The sequence below is a fragment of the Adiantum capillus-veneris genome, chromosome 17 (genome assembly GCF_014529385.1).
Source record: "Adiantum capillus-veneris isolate H3 chromosome 17, ASM1452938v2, whole genome shotgun sequence".
NCBI lineage: Eukaryota > Viridiplantae > Streptophyta > Polypodiopsida > Polypodiales > Pteridaceae > Adiantum > Adiantum capillus-veneris.
This window is the reverse complement of record NC_140947.1, coordinates 13,261,070-13,281,462: the sequence shown is the minus strand read 5'-3', so window position 1 is coordinate 13,281,462 and position 20,393 is coordinate 13,261,070. Positions and strand designations below refer to the sequence as shown.

The 20,393-nt window shown below is 44.6% G+C and overlaps 1 protein-coding gene across 2 annotated transcripts in view; it reads right to left on the bottom strand.

The window, feature by feature from the left end:
* Positions 1-19,969, bottom strand: part of PSS1 (phosphatidyl serine synthase family protein) — a 118,317-nt gene extending 98,348 nt beyond the window's left edge. Inside the window, exons 1-2 of one of the 2 annotated variants that reach the window (XM_086486234.1) lie at positions 19,671-19,969; positions 19,534-19,599 (exon numbers count right to left, since the gene is read on the bottom strand). In XM_086486234.1, the coding sequence (XP_086342360.1) occupies positions 19,534-19,599; positions 19,671-19,813 (209 nt within the window). In that variant the 5' untranslated portion in view covers positions 19,814-19,969. The remainder of the gene's footprint in view (positions 1-19,533; positions 19,600-19,670) is intronic. The other variant, XM_086486232.1, reaches the window with a different exon arrangement.
* Positions 19,970-20,393: the final 424 nt, after the last annotated feature.

Here is a 20,393-nt window from a genome sequence, read left to right as displayed (position 1 = left end):
TCATGTCCATCATCGACTTGACCAAAGCCTCCATAGGATTTGGTGCAAACCGTGGCGTAGATGCGGAAGGAGGAGGGTCGGAAAAACCTCCTAATAGGGAAAATTCTTCTTCGCCACCTCCATGCTCACCACCTTCACGCAAAGTATCCATTCCGCTTCGGGTGATGACCATACACTCAGTTCTTGGTACTTAAGTTCACGAGGAACTTGGAATCTTGTGGTTCTTGGGTCTTGAGTCTTTGAGGTTCTTGAGTTCTTGAGGTTCTTGAGGTCCTTGAGCTTCTTCTTTAGCTTGCAATCTATGTTAGAGAAGGCTTTTCTCTTACACCAAGCTCTAATCTTTCCTCCGGCGCACCCCTTGGCGGCCTTGCGCTCACATGAAGGTTGCTTTTTCTCACCTCACGTCCCGCTAAGTGCACGGTCCGCTATCAATGAGTGAAAAGAGCCACAAGGGGAGACTCGACAAGCCTTTCTTTCTTGGGTTTCTTGTCACTCTTCAAAAACACGATTAGGAATCGACAAACCCAAGAGGACTTGGGTTACGTGCGATCGCAACAAGCAAAAAAAATTATGTGGTTCTTTCCTTGAGTCATATAGAAACACTGCCAAAGCTCTGATACCAATTTAAGGTGCAGCAGAAGTGTATGTTGAACTTTGCTCAAGATGAGTACTCCGAACTGTGCTCAAGGGTTCCTTTTACTACCGGAAGGGAGAGCCTTCCGTTCCTTTAGTGAGAGAGTGCAAATGATCACAAACAAAGTGAATGACACTGTGAATGAAGGTATTGAGATTGAGAGAGAGAGAGAAGAATACGACGCCAGAATGTTGTCAAACCCTCCTCCAAGGGCCCCACTGTCTATGGCGAGAGAGGTCTATGCTATTGATTGCACAAATCGGTACAATGGTCTAGATGCAATGGACTTGCCGACGAGGTCGACGACGATGATGGTGACGACGAGACGGGCTGAAATCTGAAAACGCTAGGGGCTGAAATCTGCAAATCTGCTATCTAACTAAATTCTAACTCTATGACGGCGATGACAAAGACGCAACGACAATGCGCTGAAAACGCAAATGCTGAAATCTGCGAACAATGGGCTGAAACTGAAAACACTGGCTGATCTGACCATGCGGCGAGGAATTGTTGCGGGAAGGTGAGATTTGCGAGGTTTGGGGCTGCTACTGCGGAGTCTTAAGTGCTGAAAACTGGAAACGCTGATGCTATGGCTGCTTCTATCGTCGGGAATCTGCAAAACGATGATGTTGATCTGCAATTGCAAAAACGCTAGGCCTGATCCTGTGATCTGCTAACGCCAGGCTGATCTGCAATCTACAAAACGCCAGGGCTGATCTGCTACTACTGAAAACGCTAGGCTGAAACTGAGCCAAAACGCTGCTCTTGATTTGCTGTCGGCTGGAAATGCTAGGCCTCCTGCCGGTCTTGCTGAGAAGGTGCACTGTGAGTTGATGGACTCCTTTTGCCTATTGAGCCGAAAAGTGCTAGCGCTAGCTTCCTTATATATTAACCTAGCCACTTTGCCCTACCCAGTTTCCCAACAAAGTCACTTATTAATAATAAGTGAAAAATGGCTAAAATAGGAAAAATGGGTTCTGTGCGCTGTAAAATGCTCAGGATGGCTACTGGCCGTCATGCTGATGATCATGCTGTGTGCAACCAGAGGATAAGCAACTACGAAGTGCCTGGACATGCACGGCCTGCTCACAAGCTCACAAAGGTGCCAGAACACTTCCTAAGCTGACCTGAACCCTGGACCTGAAGTAGACATGCACATAGGGTTAGATGTGCACGTGACAGGCAAACTATACGGATTTCCACAAAAAGCGCGGACAGATTTTGGGCAATTTTCACGTGAGCTTTTGAGGGCAGTTTTTTTTTGTTGCAAGTGCTTTTGGATGAGAGCTTCTGGGGCTCTCCTTTTGGCCATCCCTTGTAAGTTTATAAGGACACTTGGGGTGACTCTTCCGCAGAGCATCTCAACGTACAGTCTCAGAGAGACTCTAAGAGAGTTGGATCCTCGAGAGTTGTACTGCCTGCTCACAAGCTCACATAGGTGCCAGAACACTTCCTAAGCTGACCTGAACCCTGGACCTGAAGTAGCTTGTCCACATGCACATAGGGTTAGATGTGCACATGACAGGCAGGCTATACGGATTTCCACAAAATGCGCGGGCAGATTTTGAGCAATTTTCACGTGAGCTTTTCAGGGCTTTTTTTTTTGTTGCAAGTGCTTTTGGATAAGAGCTTCTGGGGCTCTGCTTTTGGCCATCCCTTGTAAGTTTATAAGGACACTTGGGGTGACTCTTCCGCAGAGCATCTCGACGTAGAGTCTCAGAGAGACTCTGAGAGAATTGGATCCTCGAGAGTTGTAATTTTGCAAAGTAATAATATAGAAATACCAAAAGGAGCGCCAATGCATCTAGGCTCGGAACTACGCCGTGCCGTGTCTCTATCTTCCTATATATATATATATATATATATATATATATATATATATTCAAGTTCAGTGGCTTTGCAAGTTCTCACGGAGAATCCAACTAAGACGACATCCCTTTGATTGTTGTTCGCCGAGGAGATGAAGAAAAGCTTAAACCTAGTGTGGGAACATAAGAAACCTACGGAGATTTTGACAAATTTTCGACAAGAAATCTCGACAAAGCGAAGTACAAACGTCAACTGCAAATTGACACGTGTGAAGATTAATCAAGTCCTCGAAAGACCCGAAATATGTAAATTCCCACAAAATTACCCAATTGATGGATTCACTCGAGATTGCAAGAAGCTATTGATTCTCCTCTCAAGACGGTAAGGAAGCTCAAAAAAAAGCCGAGTGCAGAAAAGCAGAAATTGTTCTCGCAGAAAGTCTTGAAAAGAAGATGAACTAGTTACTGACGGGCATTAAGCACTCTCGCAGGTTTCATTTAAATATATTTTCTTACAAATATGAAGTATAGGTAACCTACTTGAAGATCTAGTTTTGCACATAATTTGATTCAAAATTGAAATGTACAAAGATTAAAGTACTCTACAGACTCAATGCTCAAGACTTACAAATCAATTTGTGGCTTTCTGAGCCATCTTTTAGAGGCTCCTTTAATAAAAGTGTTAAAGTTTAGGCATCTCAAGTGAACTTCCCAATGTGATCCCATTATTTATTTGGCTTTTAGGTATTTATTATACTTATTTGTCAAAGCCTTGGGTAGGGCAATTTACTGAGGGTGCTATATAAGCAATCCCTTGCCTCCATTGTATACACATTTAATTATTCATTGCTAGGGTTGATTGGTTCAGGAGACTCTCTCTCTCTCTCTCTCTCTCTCTCTCTCTCTCTCTCTCTCTCTTGCCCACTCCCCTTGGTCTCTACGCTGTCGAGAAATTTCAGGTCTTGCGAGGAAAGCACCGAGCTTATGGCTATGAGAGTTTGTGAGAGAACTCAACAAAAACTATATGAAGGAGTTAAACCATAGATGCCATGAAGACTAGGGTTTCGAAAGAAGTACAATCAAAGAAGCCCACCCATTCTCTCTTGCACTCACACGCACAAAGAAAGAACACAAAAGAGAATGTCAAAATAACACAAAGATGAAAACATCAAGGCTATGGTCATATCGTATCATGGGTAATATGAAAGGGTTAATAGATGAGTTAAGGCATTCAATCTTGGCGGACCAAATATGCTACGAATTGTTCTTTGGAAGTGTAGTTTTGTGCTTACCATAATATATATATTTTGTTTAGTGATTGGGATTAATTGTGTGTACAAATCCTCTTGGTTCATAGCAAGATAACTACGCTTACGTCAAAAGAAAAGTTATAGTCTATGAGAGGTAGTATGATGGGATCCGGTGATAGAAGTATTTCATTGAGCCTTTTTGGGCCAAAGAGAAACACTATACGTTGTTGCTAATCCATACGTTAATTTTAATAGATCGTACAGAGTGAAAGCGATAGAAATTATCATCATGTGGGTTATTCATTTAGGATAGTATGTGAGAAATGTAGATATGAGAGAAGTGAAGAGATGAGAAGTTTCCCTTTCAAGCCCTATTCTTGCCCGTAGGCAATAAGGATACTGTGGGGAGAGATGTACCTGTAGCAAAGAGAACCTAGAATTTGTAGAGAGGATGAATTACTAAGAATGAGAGAGATAGGTTTGGTTAAGGAGACGAGATTAGATACATATATATGAAAAAGAAAACAACAAGAAATCAAGAAAACATCAATGTAGAACACATCTTACTTGACAAACCCTTCGGCACCATTATTGATGGAGAGAGAAGAAGAGGGGAGAATTCAACGTTGATTGATACGCCAAGTCCAAGACCTTCTTTGATTAGAGTTGATCTTCCAAGGATAGCGTACAAGAATGGCTAGTCTTCCTCTAGGAGAAAGTGTAGGCTTGGGCTTATGTTAATGGCTAAGTACAATTAGGCATTACTACTCACTCCCTCAAGAATTCCTCTCCTCAATGGCTTGAATGCTTGAGTTCTTTCAAGGAAGAAAAGTTCCCATTTTATAGGTGAAGGGAACCCCCCAAGGGTTTACACAAGAAGAGAGGAGCCCGTGTGAACAGAAATTGGAAAATTTGGAAATGAGTTGTCCCTGCATGATGTGGGCAGACTGGGGTCCAGTATTTTGATCATATCTCCTCAACCGTGGCTCCAAATAAAAAAGTAAAAATATGGGCAGAAAATTCAGCTCATTAGCTACGATTTTCATTTTAAAATCATTTTCCAATTCGGATTGAAACCTTGTGTAAAAAAATCATCAAAATAGGGTCCATTTCTGGCAGCAAAAGTCTTCCTATGGTCCCCTTAGCCTAGACTTTCATTTGATTCCAAAGGACACCTCATGCCATATGAAAGCATGACATTGCTCATTGACAAAGTTTTGTAATCATGCTTGCAATAATGCATTAAAATAAGTGTATCTTTGAAATCATGCCACCTAGTGTCCCACTAGGATTCGATTCCCTCCTAGTAGCTATTTAAAAAGAAATATAAGAAAAATATGAAAAATACATAGAATATATATATATATTGGAGTTTACCCTAGATATAAGATCTAGCTAGGGTATGAGATGATAATGAGATAGTAGAAATAAAGAATCAATGCTTTTTGCCCCAAGTTAAAGAGGCAGAGCTATTGATGCTTTTCCCATAGTATTTTCTGATAAGAATAGGTTACCCTTGAGAAAAATAATAGGATGAGATAAAAGGCTTATTATTATACTTAAATATGCATATGTACATTATAGGAAAGATAATTATGTATCTAAAAAATTACAAGATAGATCTTGTAGCATGCGTTCCCACTATGTACGTGTCACAGCACGACAACGCTTCCGCATCGTCAACTTTGACATTGTATCAGAGCAGGCGGCTTGAAGCACTTGGCGTGGAGGAGCAACCCAGAGCAGGAGCAACAACAGCGTTTTAAAACACTACCCCCCACTGCCCACCTCCCTCCCTTGCCAGCGATCTACACGCTGTCTTCTCCCCCCCTGCATTCTAAGACGCCCCAACCAGGCAACGCCACTCCCCTCCTGCACGTTCTGAGACGCAGCGCCTAGGAGCATTTTCTCACCCAGCAGGAGAGCGCCCACCCTATAGTCTTCTGCCGATTCCATTGCGGTGCGTTGGCGTTTTGAAACACCCTATGACAGCAAGTACTAGGACAACACCCCCCCTCCCCCTATTGTCTTGCGTTTTGAGACGCTCAGCCAGCAACAATTTGGGAAAACCAACCCCCCCCCCCCAAATACTCCCTAGCGCTTTGAAACGCCGGTTTAGCTTGGCCTTGGTGGGCACGAAGTCAACAACTTTTGGGAGATTTGGAGTCTCCAAGGAACTTCTAGGGCAAGCCTTCGAAGGAGTTTGGTGGAGAGTTTTATCATGCGGCTTGGAGGAGTGCAGAGTGCTAGGCTTTGAGTAGCCAATTGGTGGGAGTTGCGAGCGGTATCGAGTTTAAGAGAGGGACAGCAGAGGGTGTAGAGCGGCTTGGCAGAGGCGAGGAAATTGGAGATCTTGCGGCTTGGTTCGTGCGGCCACACTTTGGAGTGCGAGAAGATTCCCGGAGTTCAAGATCTTGCAAACTTTCCCATGGCCCCGCCTTGCTCAAGCACCAGGGACAAATTGAACGGGAATAACTACGCTCATTGGAATTTGATTATGCGACTCTGGTTCTCATGCAACGGTTTATGGGAAGTTGACGACGGCTCGGAGCCTCGTCCCACTCGGGATTCCCACAACAGGTACACTCGCCTTCAAGATGACAAATATCTCAAATCGTGTGTCGATTGGGATGCGGCTAATGCGAAGGCAATGTCGGCCATTGCGTAATCTCTTACAAAGGATCTTTCTCCAGCTATTCAGACCTTGAAGACTTCCAACGAAATGTAGTTCAAGCTCTTAGGTATGTTTGATCGAGATTCTACGATGCTAATTTTTTTTGCTTGTTGAGGTCGCACGCACCCAAGTTCACTTAGGCGTGTCGATTCCTAATCATGTTTTTGAAGAGTAATAGGAATCCCAAAAAAGAAGGGCTTGTCCAGCCTCCCCTTGTGCCTCTTTTCACTCATTGAGAGCGGACCGTGCACTTAGCGGCCGGCCAATCGACATGAGGTGGGAAAAAGCAACCTTGGTGTGAGCGCAAGGCCGCCAAGGGGTGCGCCCACGGAAAACAGCAGAACTCAGGTGAAGAGAAGATCCTTCTCTAACACAGATTGCAAGCTAAAGAGAACCTCGAGAACCGCAAGAACCTCAAGAACTCAAGAACCCAAGAACCAAGACCCCCAAGAACCCAAGTTCCTCGTGAACTTAAGAACCCAAGACCACAAGAACCCAAGCCTTCAGTGGATGTCATCACTCGAAGCGGAATGGATACTTCGCTTGGAGGTGATGAGCATGAGAGAGGCGAAGAAGAATTTTCCCCACCAGGAGGTTTCCGACCCTCCCCCTTCCCCATCTACGCCAAGGATTGCACTAACTCCTATGAAGAAGTTGGAACAGATGTTTATGGACAGGAAGTTAGCATGCGAAGCAAGAAGAGTAGAAAGAATGGCAGAAATGGATCGCATACACGCAGAAAGAAAAGTAGAAAGAGAAGCAGAAAGAAAGGCAGCCATAGAGCGTGAGCATGAGCAAGCGCGACACATGCAAGAGTTGTTGCGAATCTTTTCTCAAGTGCAGGCACAGATGCAAGAGATTCAGGAGAAGGAGACTCTCTCGGTCTCGTCTTCTCCAAAGCATGATACACAAGATTTGCATGATGATTTGAATGACAAGCATGATAATTTGCATGATGATCAAGATGTGATTTTTCACAAGCATAATGATTTGTATGTCCACGATGTGATTGTTCACAAGAATGATGGGGTAGTTGATACTGTTTCTAGTGAAGCTAACCTCATTGCAGATTCGATCAACCACGAAGAACCGATCTTGGCTCTCGAGTCAAGGTCCGAAGAACCCCCTCAGGAAGAACCGATCTTGGCTATCGAGCTTAGGTCCCAAGAACACCCTCAGGAAGAAGCGATCTTGGGTCTCGAGCCTAGGTCTCAAGAACCCTCACACGAAGTACTATGTGTTCGTATGATTAGTCAGCACGCATTGTACGAGTGTTTCATTCGTGATCGTTGCCTGTATTTTAGTCAACATCTTTATGTGATCCCTTTTCCTAGGCATGACATATTGTACGTTGAGCACGTTTTACTCATGAATGACCACGGATGTATGCGGATTGTTCATGAAAAGCTGAAAAGTATGCATTCAAGGAATTCACATTCTATGTCTCTTCCTTGGCATGACACAGTATCCGAAAGAGCACAAGAAAGATTGAGCATCAAGCATCGGCATTTCCATTGTGTTTTGCCACAATTGATTGATTTAGATCAGAAAGAAAAGATTAGATCTCATCGTTTGCGTGTGTTTAATGAACGGTTTGGCACTCCGTCTCAATGTTCATCTGCATTGCATGCACAATCTTCGAGGAAGACGAGATTTTTTCCAATCACTTTACATGGAATAGGTATGTTCATGGTTTTGTGTTGGAAGTGGTTTCATCAATTTTCAACCATGGAGACTCTTGACGAATGTAGACGCATGACTCTCGACGAAGTTGAAGCATTGAAGGAGCCAAAAAAGACTTTGTCGCTTTCGGTGCGGCCCAAAGAAGCAAGAGTTGCAGACCTTTATGAAGTTCAAGTACTGCACGACCCACACATCAGAGTGGGCCGGCGAAGAGTCCCTTCCAAGATTTCGGATGCTATTGGCGATCTCCCTGGACGCCATACAGTTCTGTACCAGTACCTCACTTTGAAAAGGAGGGGATGTCACGTGACACATCCAACCCTATGTGTCCGTGGACAAACTACAGCACGACAAGGGTTCAGTCAGTCTAGATTTAGGAGTGTTCTGGCACTTTTGTGAGTCTGTTCGCAGACCGTGCATGCCAGGCACTTAGCATAGATGCATATCCACCGGTTGCACACCGCATGATCATCAACATTACCATCAGAATCCATCAGGAGCATTTTCCAGTGCATTAAACCTATTTTGCCTATTTTTGACATTTTTCACTTATTATTCTAAGTGACTTTTGTTGGGAACTGAGTAGAGCAATTTGGGTAAGACAATATATAAGCAAACCTAGGCTAGCACTATTTGGCAGAACAGCAAGGAGAACACAAGCCACAAGCAGCAGGTTCCCCCCCTCTCTCTCAAGCAAGACCCTTTTTCTCTTGGTGGCGTTTTTCCTCCAAGCAAGACTCCCATCTCCCTTGTGTTTTTCAGCAAAGCTTCATCGCCATAGACTCCGGCACCCTAGCGTTTTCAGCATCAACCTCATCGTCAAAAAACCAGCGTTTTCAGCTTCAGAACACCAGCGTTTTCAGCTTTAGTAGACCAGCGTTTTCAGCCTCAGAAAATCAGCCTTTTGCATCAGCAAATTCAGCGACAAAGAAGCATCCCAAGCAATCAATTTTCAGCCATAATCTCGTCCTCATCGTCCACACCGTCGACATCAACATATCCCCATTTAGATTTGCATCAGCATCTTGTACCAGATTGTGCAATCAATAGTAGACCACTCTCGCCATCGAGAGTGGGGCCTTCGGAGGAGGGCTTTACAATCAGTCGTATTCTCTTCTCTCTCTATCTCTCAGTCTCATGCACTTCCATACACAATGTCCATTCACTTTGTTTGTGTCCATTGCATTCTCATTAAAGAACGGAAGGCTCTGCCTTCCCTAAGAAAAAGGAACCTTGAGCACAGTTCGGAGCACTCATCTTGAGCAAAGTTTAAACATTCATTCCGCTACACCTTACATCTTCACCCAAGTTCTGCTCTTTTCCGCGGGTGCACCCCTTGGCGGCCTTGCGCTCACACCACAGTTGCTTTTTTCCACCTCACGTCGATTGGCCGGCCGCTAAGTGCACAGTTCGTTCTCAATGAGTGAAAAGAGGCACAAGGGGAGGCTAGACAAGCCCTTCTTTCTTGAATTTCCTGTCACTCTGCAAAAACACGATTAGGAAACGACACGCCCAAGAGAACTTGGGTTACGTGTGACCGCAACAAGCAAAAAAAAATTATGTGGTTCTTTCCTTGAGTGATACAGAACACTGCCAAAGCTCTGATACCAACGTAAGATGCAGTGGAAGTGAATGTTCAACTTTGCTCAAGATGAGTGCTCCGAACTGTGCTCAAGGGTTCCTTTTACTTACGGAAGGGAGAGCCTTCCGTTCCTTTAGTGAGAGAGTGCAATGGACACAAACAAAGTGGTGGACACTGTGAATGAAGGTTCTGAGACTGAGAGATAGAGAGAGAAGAATACGACACCACAATGTTGTCAAACCCTCCTCCGAAGGCCCCACTCTCTATGGTGAGAGCGGTCTACTTATGATTGCACAAATCTCTACAATGCTTGGACTTGCCGACGATGTCGACGACAATGAGGACGATGACGAGACGGGCTGAAATCTGAGAATGCTAAGGGTTGAAATCTGCAAATCTTTATCTACTGAATTCTGACTCTATGTCGACGATGATGCGACGACGACGCGTTGAAAACGCAGATGCTGAAATCTGTATTTTCCGGGCTGAATCTGCAAACTACGCTGGATCTAACCGTGCCGCGAGGATCTGCTGCGGGAAGGTGAGATCTAAGAAATTAGGGGGTTCTACTGCGGAAACTGACTGCTGAAAACTGAAAACGCTGAGTCTAGAGCTGATTCCGTTGCAAAGATCTGCAAAAACGCTGAGGTTGATCTGCAAACCAAAAACGCTAGGGGCTGAAAATGAGTCTTGCGGGGAAATCTGCTAATGTAGGGCTGATATGTGGTCTTTTGTGGAAGCGCTATGTTCTGCTGTCGCCAGGAGGGTTTGCAAAGCAAAAACGCCAGGCTAAGTTCTTGATGGAAAAACGCTAGCTTTGGAGATGACTGAAAACGCTAGGTCTTGTTGGTGATGGAGGTCCTGCTGAGAAGGTGCCTGTTGAGCAAGTGCTCTTGCTGCCTCTTATGCCAGAAAGTGCTAGTGCTGGGTTTGCTTATATATTATCTTAGCAAAATTGCCCTACCTATTTCCAACAAAAATCACTTAAAAATAATAAGTGAAAAATGTCAAAAATAGGGAAAATAGTTCTATGCACTGTAAAAATGCTCCTGATGGGTTCTGATGGAATCTGATGATTATGTTGTGTGCAACCAGAGGATATGCATCTACTCTAAGTGCCTCGGCATGCACGGTCTGCAAAAGTGCCAAAACACTTCCTTATCTAGCTGAACTGAACCCTTGCCATGAAGTAGCTTGTCCACGTACACATAGGGTTAGATGTGCACGTGACACTATTAGTAACGGGTCCAAACACCAATAACTTAAACTCCAACACAAGGGTCCAAATTAATTATAGGGAGCATGTGGTTGCCCCTCTCTGCCACTCACAAGCCTCTCTGGCTGAAGCTAGTGGTGACATCGATTTTCATGATCAACTATCGGCTATGAAGAGTGCACTGACGAGTACCCAGTTAGCTGCTTTGGTTCTCACATAACTTTAAGCTTCATAAGAAATGATTGCATAGAACTTCCTCGGGGAAAGTGGATGGCAAATAATTGTCCAAGAAGGGTGACTGCTCGCATCGTAGAATCCTGATCAAACATACCTACGAGCTTGAACCACATTTCGTTGGAAGTCTTCAAGGTCTGAATAGCTGGAGAAAGGTCCTTTGTAGGAGAATCCGTAATGGTTGACATTACCTTCGCATTAGCCGCATCCCAATCAACACATAATTTGAGATATTCGTCATCTTGAAGGCGAGTGTACCTATTGTGGGAATCCCGTGTGGGACGAGGCTCCAAGCCATCGACGGCATCCCATAACCTTTCTATGAGAACCAGAGTCGCATAATCAAATTCAAGTGAGCGTAATTATTCCCGTTCAATTTGTCGCTGGCGCTTGAGCAAGGTGGGCCCATGATGAAGTTTGCAAGATCTGGAACACCGGAAACCTTCTCGCACTCGAAAGTGTGGCCGCACGAACCAAGCCGCAAGATCTCCAATTTCCTCGCCTCTGCCAAGCCGCTCCACATTCTCTGCGCTCTCTCTCTCTCTCTCTCTCTCTCTCTCTCTCTCTCTCTCTCTCTCGTGCTCAATCCCCTTGGTCTCTACGCTTCCGGATCGTCGACTTTGACATGGTAGAGACCAAGGGGAGTGAGCACGAGAGAGAGAGAGAGAGAGAGAGAGAGTCTCTTGAACCAATCAACCTTGGCAATGAATAATTAAAGGTGTATACAATGGAGGCAAGCGGTTGCTTATATAGCACCCTCAGTAAATTTCCCTACCCAAGACTTTGACAAATAAGTAAAATAAATACCTAAAAACCAAACTAAATAATGGGATCACATTGGGCAGTTCACTTGAGATGCCTGAACTTTAATACCCTCTCTGCAGCTCATAGTGGACATCAATAGTGAGACAAAGACGATGAAGAAGCTACCATGGACACCCCAATAGTGGCCACCAATTGGATACACCTCGATGTTTCTCAACTTTGTACCTGAAAGTAATGCCATCTTGAGCATCGTTTGCCTTTGTAGAAATTTTGAGCTGTAGACCACACTACGTCCAATAGTCCCCATTCGTGACTTGTGAACAGATCACGTCCAAAATATAGAACTCCAAGATAATGAACCGTTCGAACACATCCTATCCATAATTGTCACGTGACACATCCTGTGTGTCCGTGGACACGCTACAGATGACCAGGGTTCAATTCAGTCAAGTCAGTCTAGAATAGGAAGTAATCTGGCACTTTTGTGAGTCTGTTCGCAGACCGTGCATGTCCAGACACTTAGATTAGATGCATATCCTCTGGTTGCACACAGCATGATCATCAGCATTACCATCAGAATCCATCAGAAACATTTTCCAGTGCATTAGACCTATTTTCCCTATTTTTGACATTTTTCACTTATTATTTTTAAGTGACTTTTGTTGGGAACTAGATAGGGCAAATTTGCTAAGATAATATATAAGGAAACCAGAGCTAGCACTTTCTGGCGAAAGAGGCAGCAGGAGCATTGCTCAACAGGCATCTTCTCAAGTTCTCACGCAAGATCCCTAAGAACCCTCGCGTTTTTCCCTCAAGGTAAAGCCAGCATTTCAGTCCCATAACCTGGCGTTTTCAGCCTAGATACTTCAGCAGTCTTCCGTCGCCAAGCAACACTCAATTCAGTGTTTGGGAAGCACCTCAAACCAGCGTTTTTAGGACCTGCTGTTCCAGCAATTTCAGACAACTGTGATCGGCGTTTTCAGCCTAGCAGTTCAACGATTTCCAGCCTGTTGCCATAGCGTTTTTACGACCAGCAAGTCAGCGTTTCTAGGGATTGCAGCCAGCGTTTCCAAAGGCAACAAGGGCAGCGTTTTTAGACCAACGATTTGAAGGACAGCATGACAAGCGTTTTGTACCCACAAGACAATGAGTTGCAGCAGCAGAACTCAACATGTTAGTAGCAGCAGAATTCAGCAAAAGACCCATCAAATTCAGCAGAAGAAGAACATCCCAGAAGGTAGTGTTTTTGAGCCCTCGTCGTCGCCGTCGTCTCCAAGTTTAGATCCACCTTGCATCATAGTCTCACGACTTACATCAGCATCTTGTACCAGATTGTGCAATCAATAGTAAACCACTCTCGCCACCGAGAGTGGGGCCCTTGGAGGAGGGTTTGACAACTTCCCGGTGTCGTATTCTCTTCTCTATCTATCGCTTAGTCTAATCACCTTCACGCACAGTGTCTATTCACTTTGTTTGTGATCACTTGCACTCTCTCATTAAAGAACAGAAGGCTCTCCCTTTCCTAAGTAAAAAGGAACCTTGAGCACAGTTCGAAGCACTCATCTTGAGCAAAGTTCAACATTCACTTCCGCTGCACCTGACATTGGTATGAAAGCTTTGGCAGTGTTCTGTATTACTCAAGGAAAGAACCACAAGAATCATAGAATTTTTTTTGCTTGTTGCAATCGCACGTAACCCAAGTCCTCTTGGGCGTGTCAATTCCTAATCGTGTTTTTGAAGAGTGACAGGAAACCCAAGAAAGAAGGGCTTGTCCGGCCTCTCCTTGTGCCTCTTTTCACTCATTGAGAGCGGGCCGTGCACTTAGCGGCCGGCCAATCGACGTGAGGTGGAAAAAAGCAACCTTGGTGTGAGAGCAAGGCCGCCAAGGGGTGCGCCCGCAGAAAAGAGCAGAACTCAGGTGGAGAGAAGATCCTTCTCTAGCACAAATTGCAAGAGAAAGAAGAACCTCAAGAACTCAAGAACCTCAAGAACCCAAGAACCCCAAGAAACCAAGACCCACAAGAACCCAAGTTCCTCGTGAACTTAAGAACCCAAGATCTCAGAGTATGGTCGTCACCCAAAGCGGAATGGATACTTCGCATGGAGGTGGTGAGCATGAAAGTAGTGAAGAAGAACTTCCTCACTAAGGAGGTTTTTCTGACCCTCTCCCTTCGATTGCACTAACTCCTATGGAGACTTTCGACAAGATGATGATGGACAGGAAGTTAGAACACGAAGCAAGAGAAGCAGATAGAAAGGAAGAACACACAGAAAGAATGGCAGCCATAGAGCGTACATACAACGAAAGAATGGCAGCCATAGCACGTGACCGCGAAAAGTTGTTTCGACTCTTTTCTAATGTGCAGGCACAGATTGCAAAGGATCGGGAGAAGGAGACTCTCTCAATCTCTTCTTTTCCAAAGCACGACACACAGTATTTGCATGATAATAAGCATGATGATTTGGATGATAATGACAAGCATGATGATTTGCATGATAATGATTGGCATGATGATTTGCATGATCAAGATGTGATTTTTCACAAGCATGATGATTTGCAGAAAGATGATGTGATTGTTCACAAGGATGATGGTTTAGTTGATACTTTTTCTAGTGAAGCTAACCTCATTGCAAATTTGATCAATCACGAAGAACCGATCTTGGCTTTCGAGTTGAGGACCACAACACCCTCACAGGCAGTTTCAATCGATCAGGAAGAACCGATCTTGGCTGCGAACCTAGGTCCAAAGAACCCTCACAAGAAGTATTATTTGTACGAATAATAAGTCAGCACGCATTGTACGAGTGTTTCATTCGTGATCGTTTCCTGTATTTTAGTCAGCGTCTTTATGTGCTCCCTTTTCCTAGGCATGACATATTGTACATTGAGCACGTTTCACTCATGAATGAGCACAGATGTATGCGGTTTGTTCATGAAAAGCTGAAATGTTTGCATTCAAGGAAGTCACATTCCATGTCTATTCCTTGGCATGACACAGTCGTAGAAAGAGCACAAGAAAGATTGAGCATCAAGCATGGGCATGTCCATTGTGATTTTCCACGATTGATTGATTTAGATCAGAAAGACAAGATTCGCTCTCATTGTTTACGTGTGTGTGGTCAACGGGTTGGCACTCCGTCTATTTGTTCATCTACATTGCATGCACAGTCTTTAGAGAAGACGAGATTTTCTCCACTCACTTTACATAAAATAGGTATGTTCATGTTTTTGTGTTGGAAGTGGCTTCAGGAATTTTCAGCCTCGGAGATTCTTGAAGAAGGTAGACGCATGACTAAAGAGCAAGTTGAAGCATTGAAGGAGCCATGGATGACTTTATGTCGCTTTCGGCGCGGCCCAAAGAAGCAAGCGTTGCAGACCTTTATGAAGTTCAAGTATCGCATGACCCACGCATCAGAGTGGGCCGGCGAAGAGTCCTTTCCAGGATTCCAGATACTATTGGCGATCTCCCTCGACGCCATACAGTTCGGTACTAGTACCTCACTTTGAAAAGGAGGGGATGTCACGTGCCACATCCAACCCTATGTGTCCGTGGACTAGCTACAGCATGACGAGGGTTCAGTTCAATCAAGTCACTCTAGAATAGGACGTGATCTGGCATTTTTGTGAGTGTTCGCAGACCGTGCATGTCTAGACACTTAGATTAGATGCATATCCTCTGGTTGCACACAGCATGATCATCAGCAATACCATCAAAATCCATCAGGAGAATTTTCCAGTGCATTAGACCTATTTTCCCTATTTTTGACATTTTTCACTTATTATTTTTAAGTGACTTTTGTTGGGAATTAGGTAGGGAAAATTTGCTAAGATAATATATAAGGAAACCAGAGCTAGCACTTTCTGGCAGAAGAGGCAACAGGAGCATTGCTCAACAGGCATCTTCTCACACAAGATCCCTAAGAACCCTGGTGTTTTCCCTCAAGGTAAAGCCAGCATTTCAGTCCCATAACCTGGCGTTTTCAGCATAGATACTTCAGCAGTCCTCCGTCACCAAGCAACACTCAGTTCAGTGTTTGGGAAGCACCTCAAACCAACGTTTTTAGGACCTGCTGTTCTAGCAATTTCAACCAACTGTGATCGGCGTTTTCAGCCTAGCAGTTCAGCGATTTCCAGCCTGCTGCCATAGCGTTTTTACAACCAGCAAGTCAGCGTTTCTAGGGATTGCAGCCAGCGTTTCCAAAGGCAGCAAGGGCAACGTTTTTAGAGACAGCATGACCAGCGATTTGAAGGACAGCATGACCAGCGTTTTGTACCCGCAAGACAGTGAGTTGAAACAACAGAACTCAGCGTGTTAGTAGCAGCAAAATTTAGCAGAAGATCCATCAAATTCAGTAGAAGAACATCCCAGAAGGTAGTGTTTTTTAGCTGTCGTCGTCACCATCCTCGTCGTCGTCGTCGTCGTCGTCTCCAAGTTTAGATCCACCTTGCATCATAGTCTCACGACTTACATCAGCATCTTGTACCAGATTGTGCAATCAATAGTAAACCACTCTCGCCACCGAGAGTGGGGCTCTTGGAGGACGGTTTGACAACTTCCCAGTGTCGTATTCTCTTCTCTCTCTATCACTCAGTCTAATCACCTTCAGGCACAGTGTCTATTCACTTTGTTTGTGATCACTTGCACTCTCTCATTAAAGAACGGAAGGCTCTCCCTTCCCTAAGTAAAAAGGAACCTTGAGCACAAATCGGAGCACTCATCTTGAACAAAGTTCAACATTCATTTCCGTTGCACCTGACAATAATCTGACCAGCAACAATGAATTGGCGTGCCCATCCATAGTGTTTTAGACGTATGATTGGTTCCCTGCCAAATGCATGTGCATTGAACTTCGACCTAAGGGTCCAAACACCAATAACTTGAACTCCAAAACAAGGGTCAAAATTAATTATAGGGAGCATGTGGTTGCCCCTCTCTACCACTCACAAGCCTCTCTCTCGCTAAAGCTAGTGGTGACACTCGTCATTTGACTAGAAATCTGACATCAAGGCCACTGTGGCCACCGCCACGAGTGCCATGCCGATCTCCTCTGTCAAATCTTTATAACCGTAATCTCTGTCGAGCTTGCCTTTCACTTTGTCTTCAAGTGAATGCTTGCTTTTGCCTTTGGCTTCCGACTCCCGAGCCAAACAAAGCGTCAAATCACAATCATGACTGTGGTCGTACCTCCCGAGTACTGAGGCAGCTAACTGAGTACTGGTACTGTCATCCTTGTTCAACTGACCTTTGCCGCTATCCTCTAGCGAACTCCGCCGTTTGCTTTTGACTTCATAAACTCGAGCCAAACAAATTGTCGGGTTCCTTGAGAACTGTGCCGTTGCATAGGCCGTTAAATGGATGGTTGACGATCCGTTATCCATAGCTTTTTTTTTTCTTTTGGTCGTTGTTGTCAGGGGTCTCAAGCAAGGGAATGCCTCGTTGAAGTTGCAAAACCTGGTATTTCGTACCTTGTCGCACTCCAATGAGCCGCAAAAAATCCCAAGCCGGAAATAACCCCCAAGCCGCACGAACCACTCCTCTGCTACTCCCAAGCTGCTCCGCACCACTGCAATCCCTCTCTTTGGTTTGCTTGCCAAGCCACGCTACCTTTCCCTCTTTGAGAGCTGCCCTCCACTTGCTCATGTGCATTTAGCATTTCAAAACGCTGGAGTCTCCTCAAAGTGTTGCAGAGGTGCTGAGCCACCTGCATTTCAAAACGCTAGGTGCAATGGCCCTCGTCGAACAAGCGAAACGGGCGAGGCGTTGTCGCTCCACAAACCCAACTCTGTGTGCGTTCTAAAACGCAAGGGGAGGGATCCTTTGTACTGCCGATGGTAGGTGCCGCCTAGGGGAACAACGCGCTGCTTGCCTGCTGCTAGGCGATGTGTCTCAGTACGCGCAAGAGCAGAAGGCAGCGTGTGGATCGCCGGCAAGGGAGGGAGGTGGGCTGTAGGGAGCAGTGTTTTAAAACGCTACCGTTGCTCCTGCTCTGGACTGCTCCTCCACGCCAAGGGCTTCAAGTCGCCCGCTCTGATACCATGTCAAAGTCGACGATGCGGAAGCGTAGAGACCAAGGGGAGAGAGAGAGAGAGAGAGAGAGAGAGAGAGAGAGAGTCTCTTGAACCAATCAACCTTGGCAATGAATAATTGAATGTGTATACAATGGAGGCAAGGGATTGCTTATATAGCACCCTCAGTAAATTGCCCTACCCAAGACTTTGATAAATAAGTAGAATAAATACCTAAAAGCCAAACTTAATAATGGGATCACATCGGACAGTTCACTTGAAATGCCTAAAGGCCCAGTCCCCCGACTCTTAAAAGGGTCCACATTCTTATGTTTCAAAATGCGGAGTACTATACTTTAAATAGAATAACTGTATTTTAGTAGATAAGAGTGGCACATCGAGCCCATGTGCATCATAGTCCTCAAGGAGAGACCCCAACACTCAAAAAATACTTCCCAAGCAAGGTCTATCAAGAGATGTTGAAACTCATGGCCAAGAGTGTTAACAAAAACCACCTAAGAGTATACACAAGTCACTTCAATTGAATTCTCATAGAAAGTACTTGCAAAAGCACACTCGGTTGTATGTAAGCGTTGGCTCACACCTCACAAGCTCCAAAATCCCAGCCAATGCAAGACCCCAACTGCAAGAACTTGGCCATAGATGACGCGCTCACACCACAGGATGCCCAGAAGTTGCACTTATCATTGAATTGTGCCTTGTACAATCAATACACAAAGAAGGTTATGCAGTGATCCTAACTGTTGTAGTATCCAAACATCCAAAACCTCTGACGCAAAATCTCCTAGGATCTCGCAGTCTATGAGTTAGTTGTGGACCGTCATAGCATGTCTACGGGGCACACAAAGCCAGTGTGCACATGACATCAAAAGTAAGAACAAAACTTGCTATATTCAAGCAACATAAGTCTAAAAAAAGCTAGCATGGTTCAATTCAAACTTGAAGACCTGCACTTTTGTGCTTGTACCCATAAGCAATCTGCTTTGATGTAAACCACACCATACACTAGATAATATCCTCTAGCCATCAAGTACACTCCCCTCAACACATTCACATCCTAAAACAGCAAACAGTGCACGTGTAGAAGCTCAAGCAATCATCAACCACTAGGAAATTGTACAAACATTCATCTCAAAGTAGCACCACAATCCAAAAGCTGTCTTGTATGAGCATTCATCTGGAACTAGCATCTTAATCTGAAGTGAAGGAGAGTAAGAAACCATAATATTCACTTATGTTCGCAATTCAAAAAGTTGATTTGGAATAAATTGAAAAGCATCGAGAGAAATTCATCATCACAAACTATGAGTTGTTTTATCAATACCAAGACTGTGAAATACGAGCTTTAAATATAAACTATGAGTTGTTTTATCAATACCACGACTGCGAAATACAAGCTTTAAATATAAACTAGAGTTTGTGAAATCTCCATGTGTCGTCAGTAAAATCTGTGAATCAACCCTCAGTATACTCGATTCTATTCAATACAATAGTTTTAAGTTCAAATTCTCGTATGATGTCCGCATACACTGGCCTCCTCAAACTACAGAGACCGAAATAATTGTATCTATGAAAGAAATCAGCTATTGCAAGAGAGAACATTGGACAAAATAAAAACCCACTGAAAGATTGTTCCGAAGAAGGAAACTATGCTCTTACCGAGAGACGTTTGTGGCAGAGTCGTGTCGTGAGGAAGCAGCAGGGTCCAAGGCTCCACTGGCCCAACTGAAGAAAGTAAACGTTTCAAAATAGCCCACCACATGCGCGCTCGCATATACGGGGAAAGGTCCACTTACACGAGCAAACAAGCTCCAAGGAGCAAAAGGGTGAGCGTGCGTGGGCGATAAGCCCAAGCAGTCCAAGGGTCGAGATCTTTCTCTTCGATGCTGGTTCCTCTGCGCAGAACAGGCGGCTTCGCGAGAGCGTGCTCGGTGGCCATGACGAGGTGACCACCACCAAATGAGACACTAGAGTGATGAGCGCACAGACGTGTGTCGTTCTCTGCGAGTCTGGACTCTGCACCAGCAGTGTCCGTTTGAGATTCTTTGCCGCGGAAAATTCAAGCAGCCCACTAACTTTCTTTTGTCTCGCTCTCTCAAATCAGATTATCAGAGGGATCGAGAGAAACCTTTAATCGAGCATATTCTTGTGTGGTACTATTTTGCCATAAACGGCAAACTAATGTGGCTTGAGGATTATTATGCACATTGCACACTGACATAGAGCAGGTTAATGTGGCTTGAGGATTATTATGCATACTGACATATTGGTAGGTTCTTTATTTAATGCATAGAGAATCTGCAGAGATCCTCCTTTTCACATTTTTAATGGCTTTTCGCCTTTTGAATGTGGCTTGAGGATTATTATGCATACTGACATATTGGTAGGTTCTTTATTTAACGTATAGAGAATCTCCAGAGATCCTCCTTTCACATTTTTAATGGCTTCTCGCCTTTTGAATGGGATTTCAAAACTATGAGCCATGCACGAATCAATCCCGTGCGAATTTTGCAACGTTA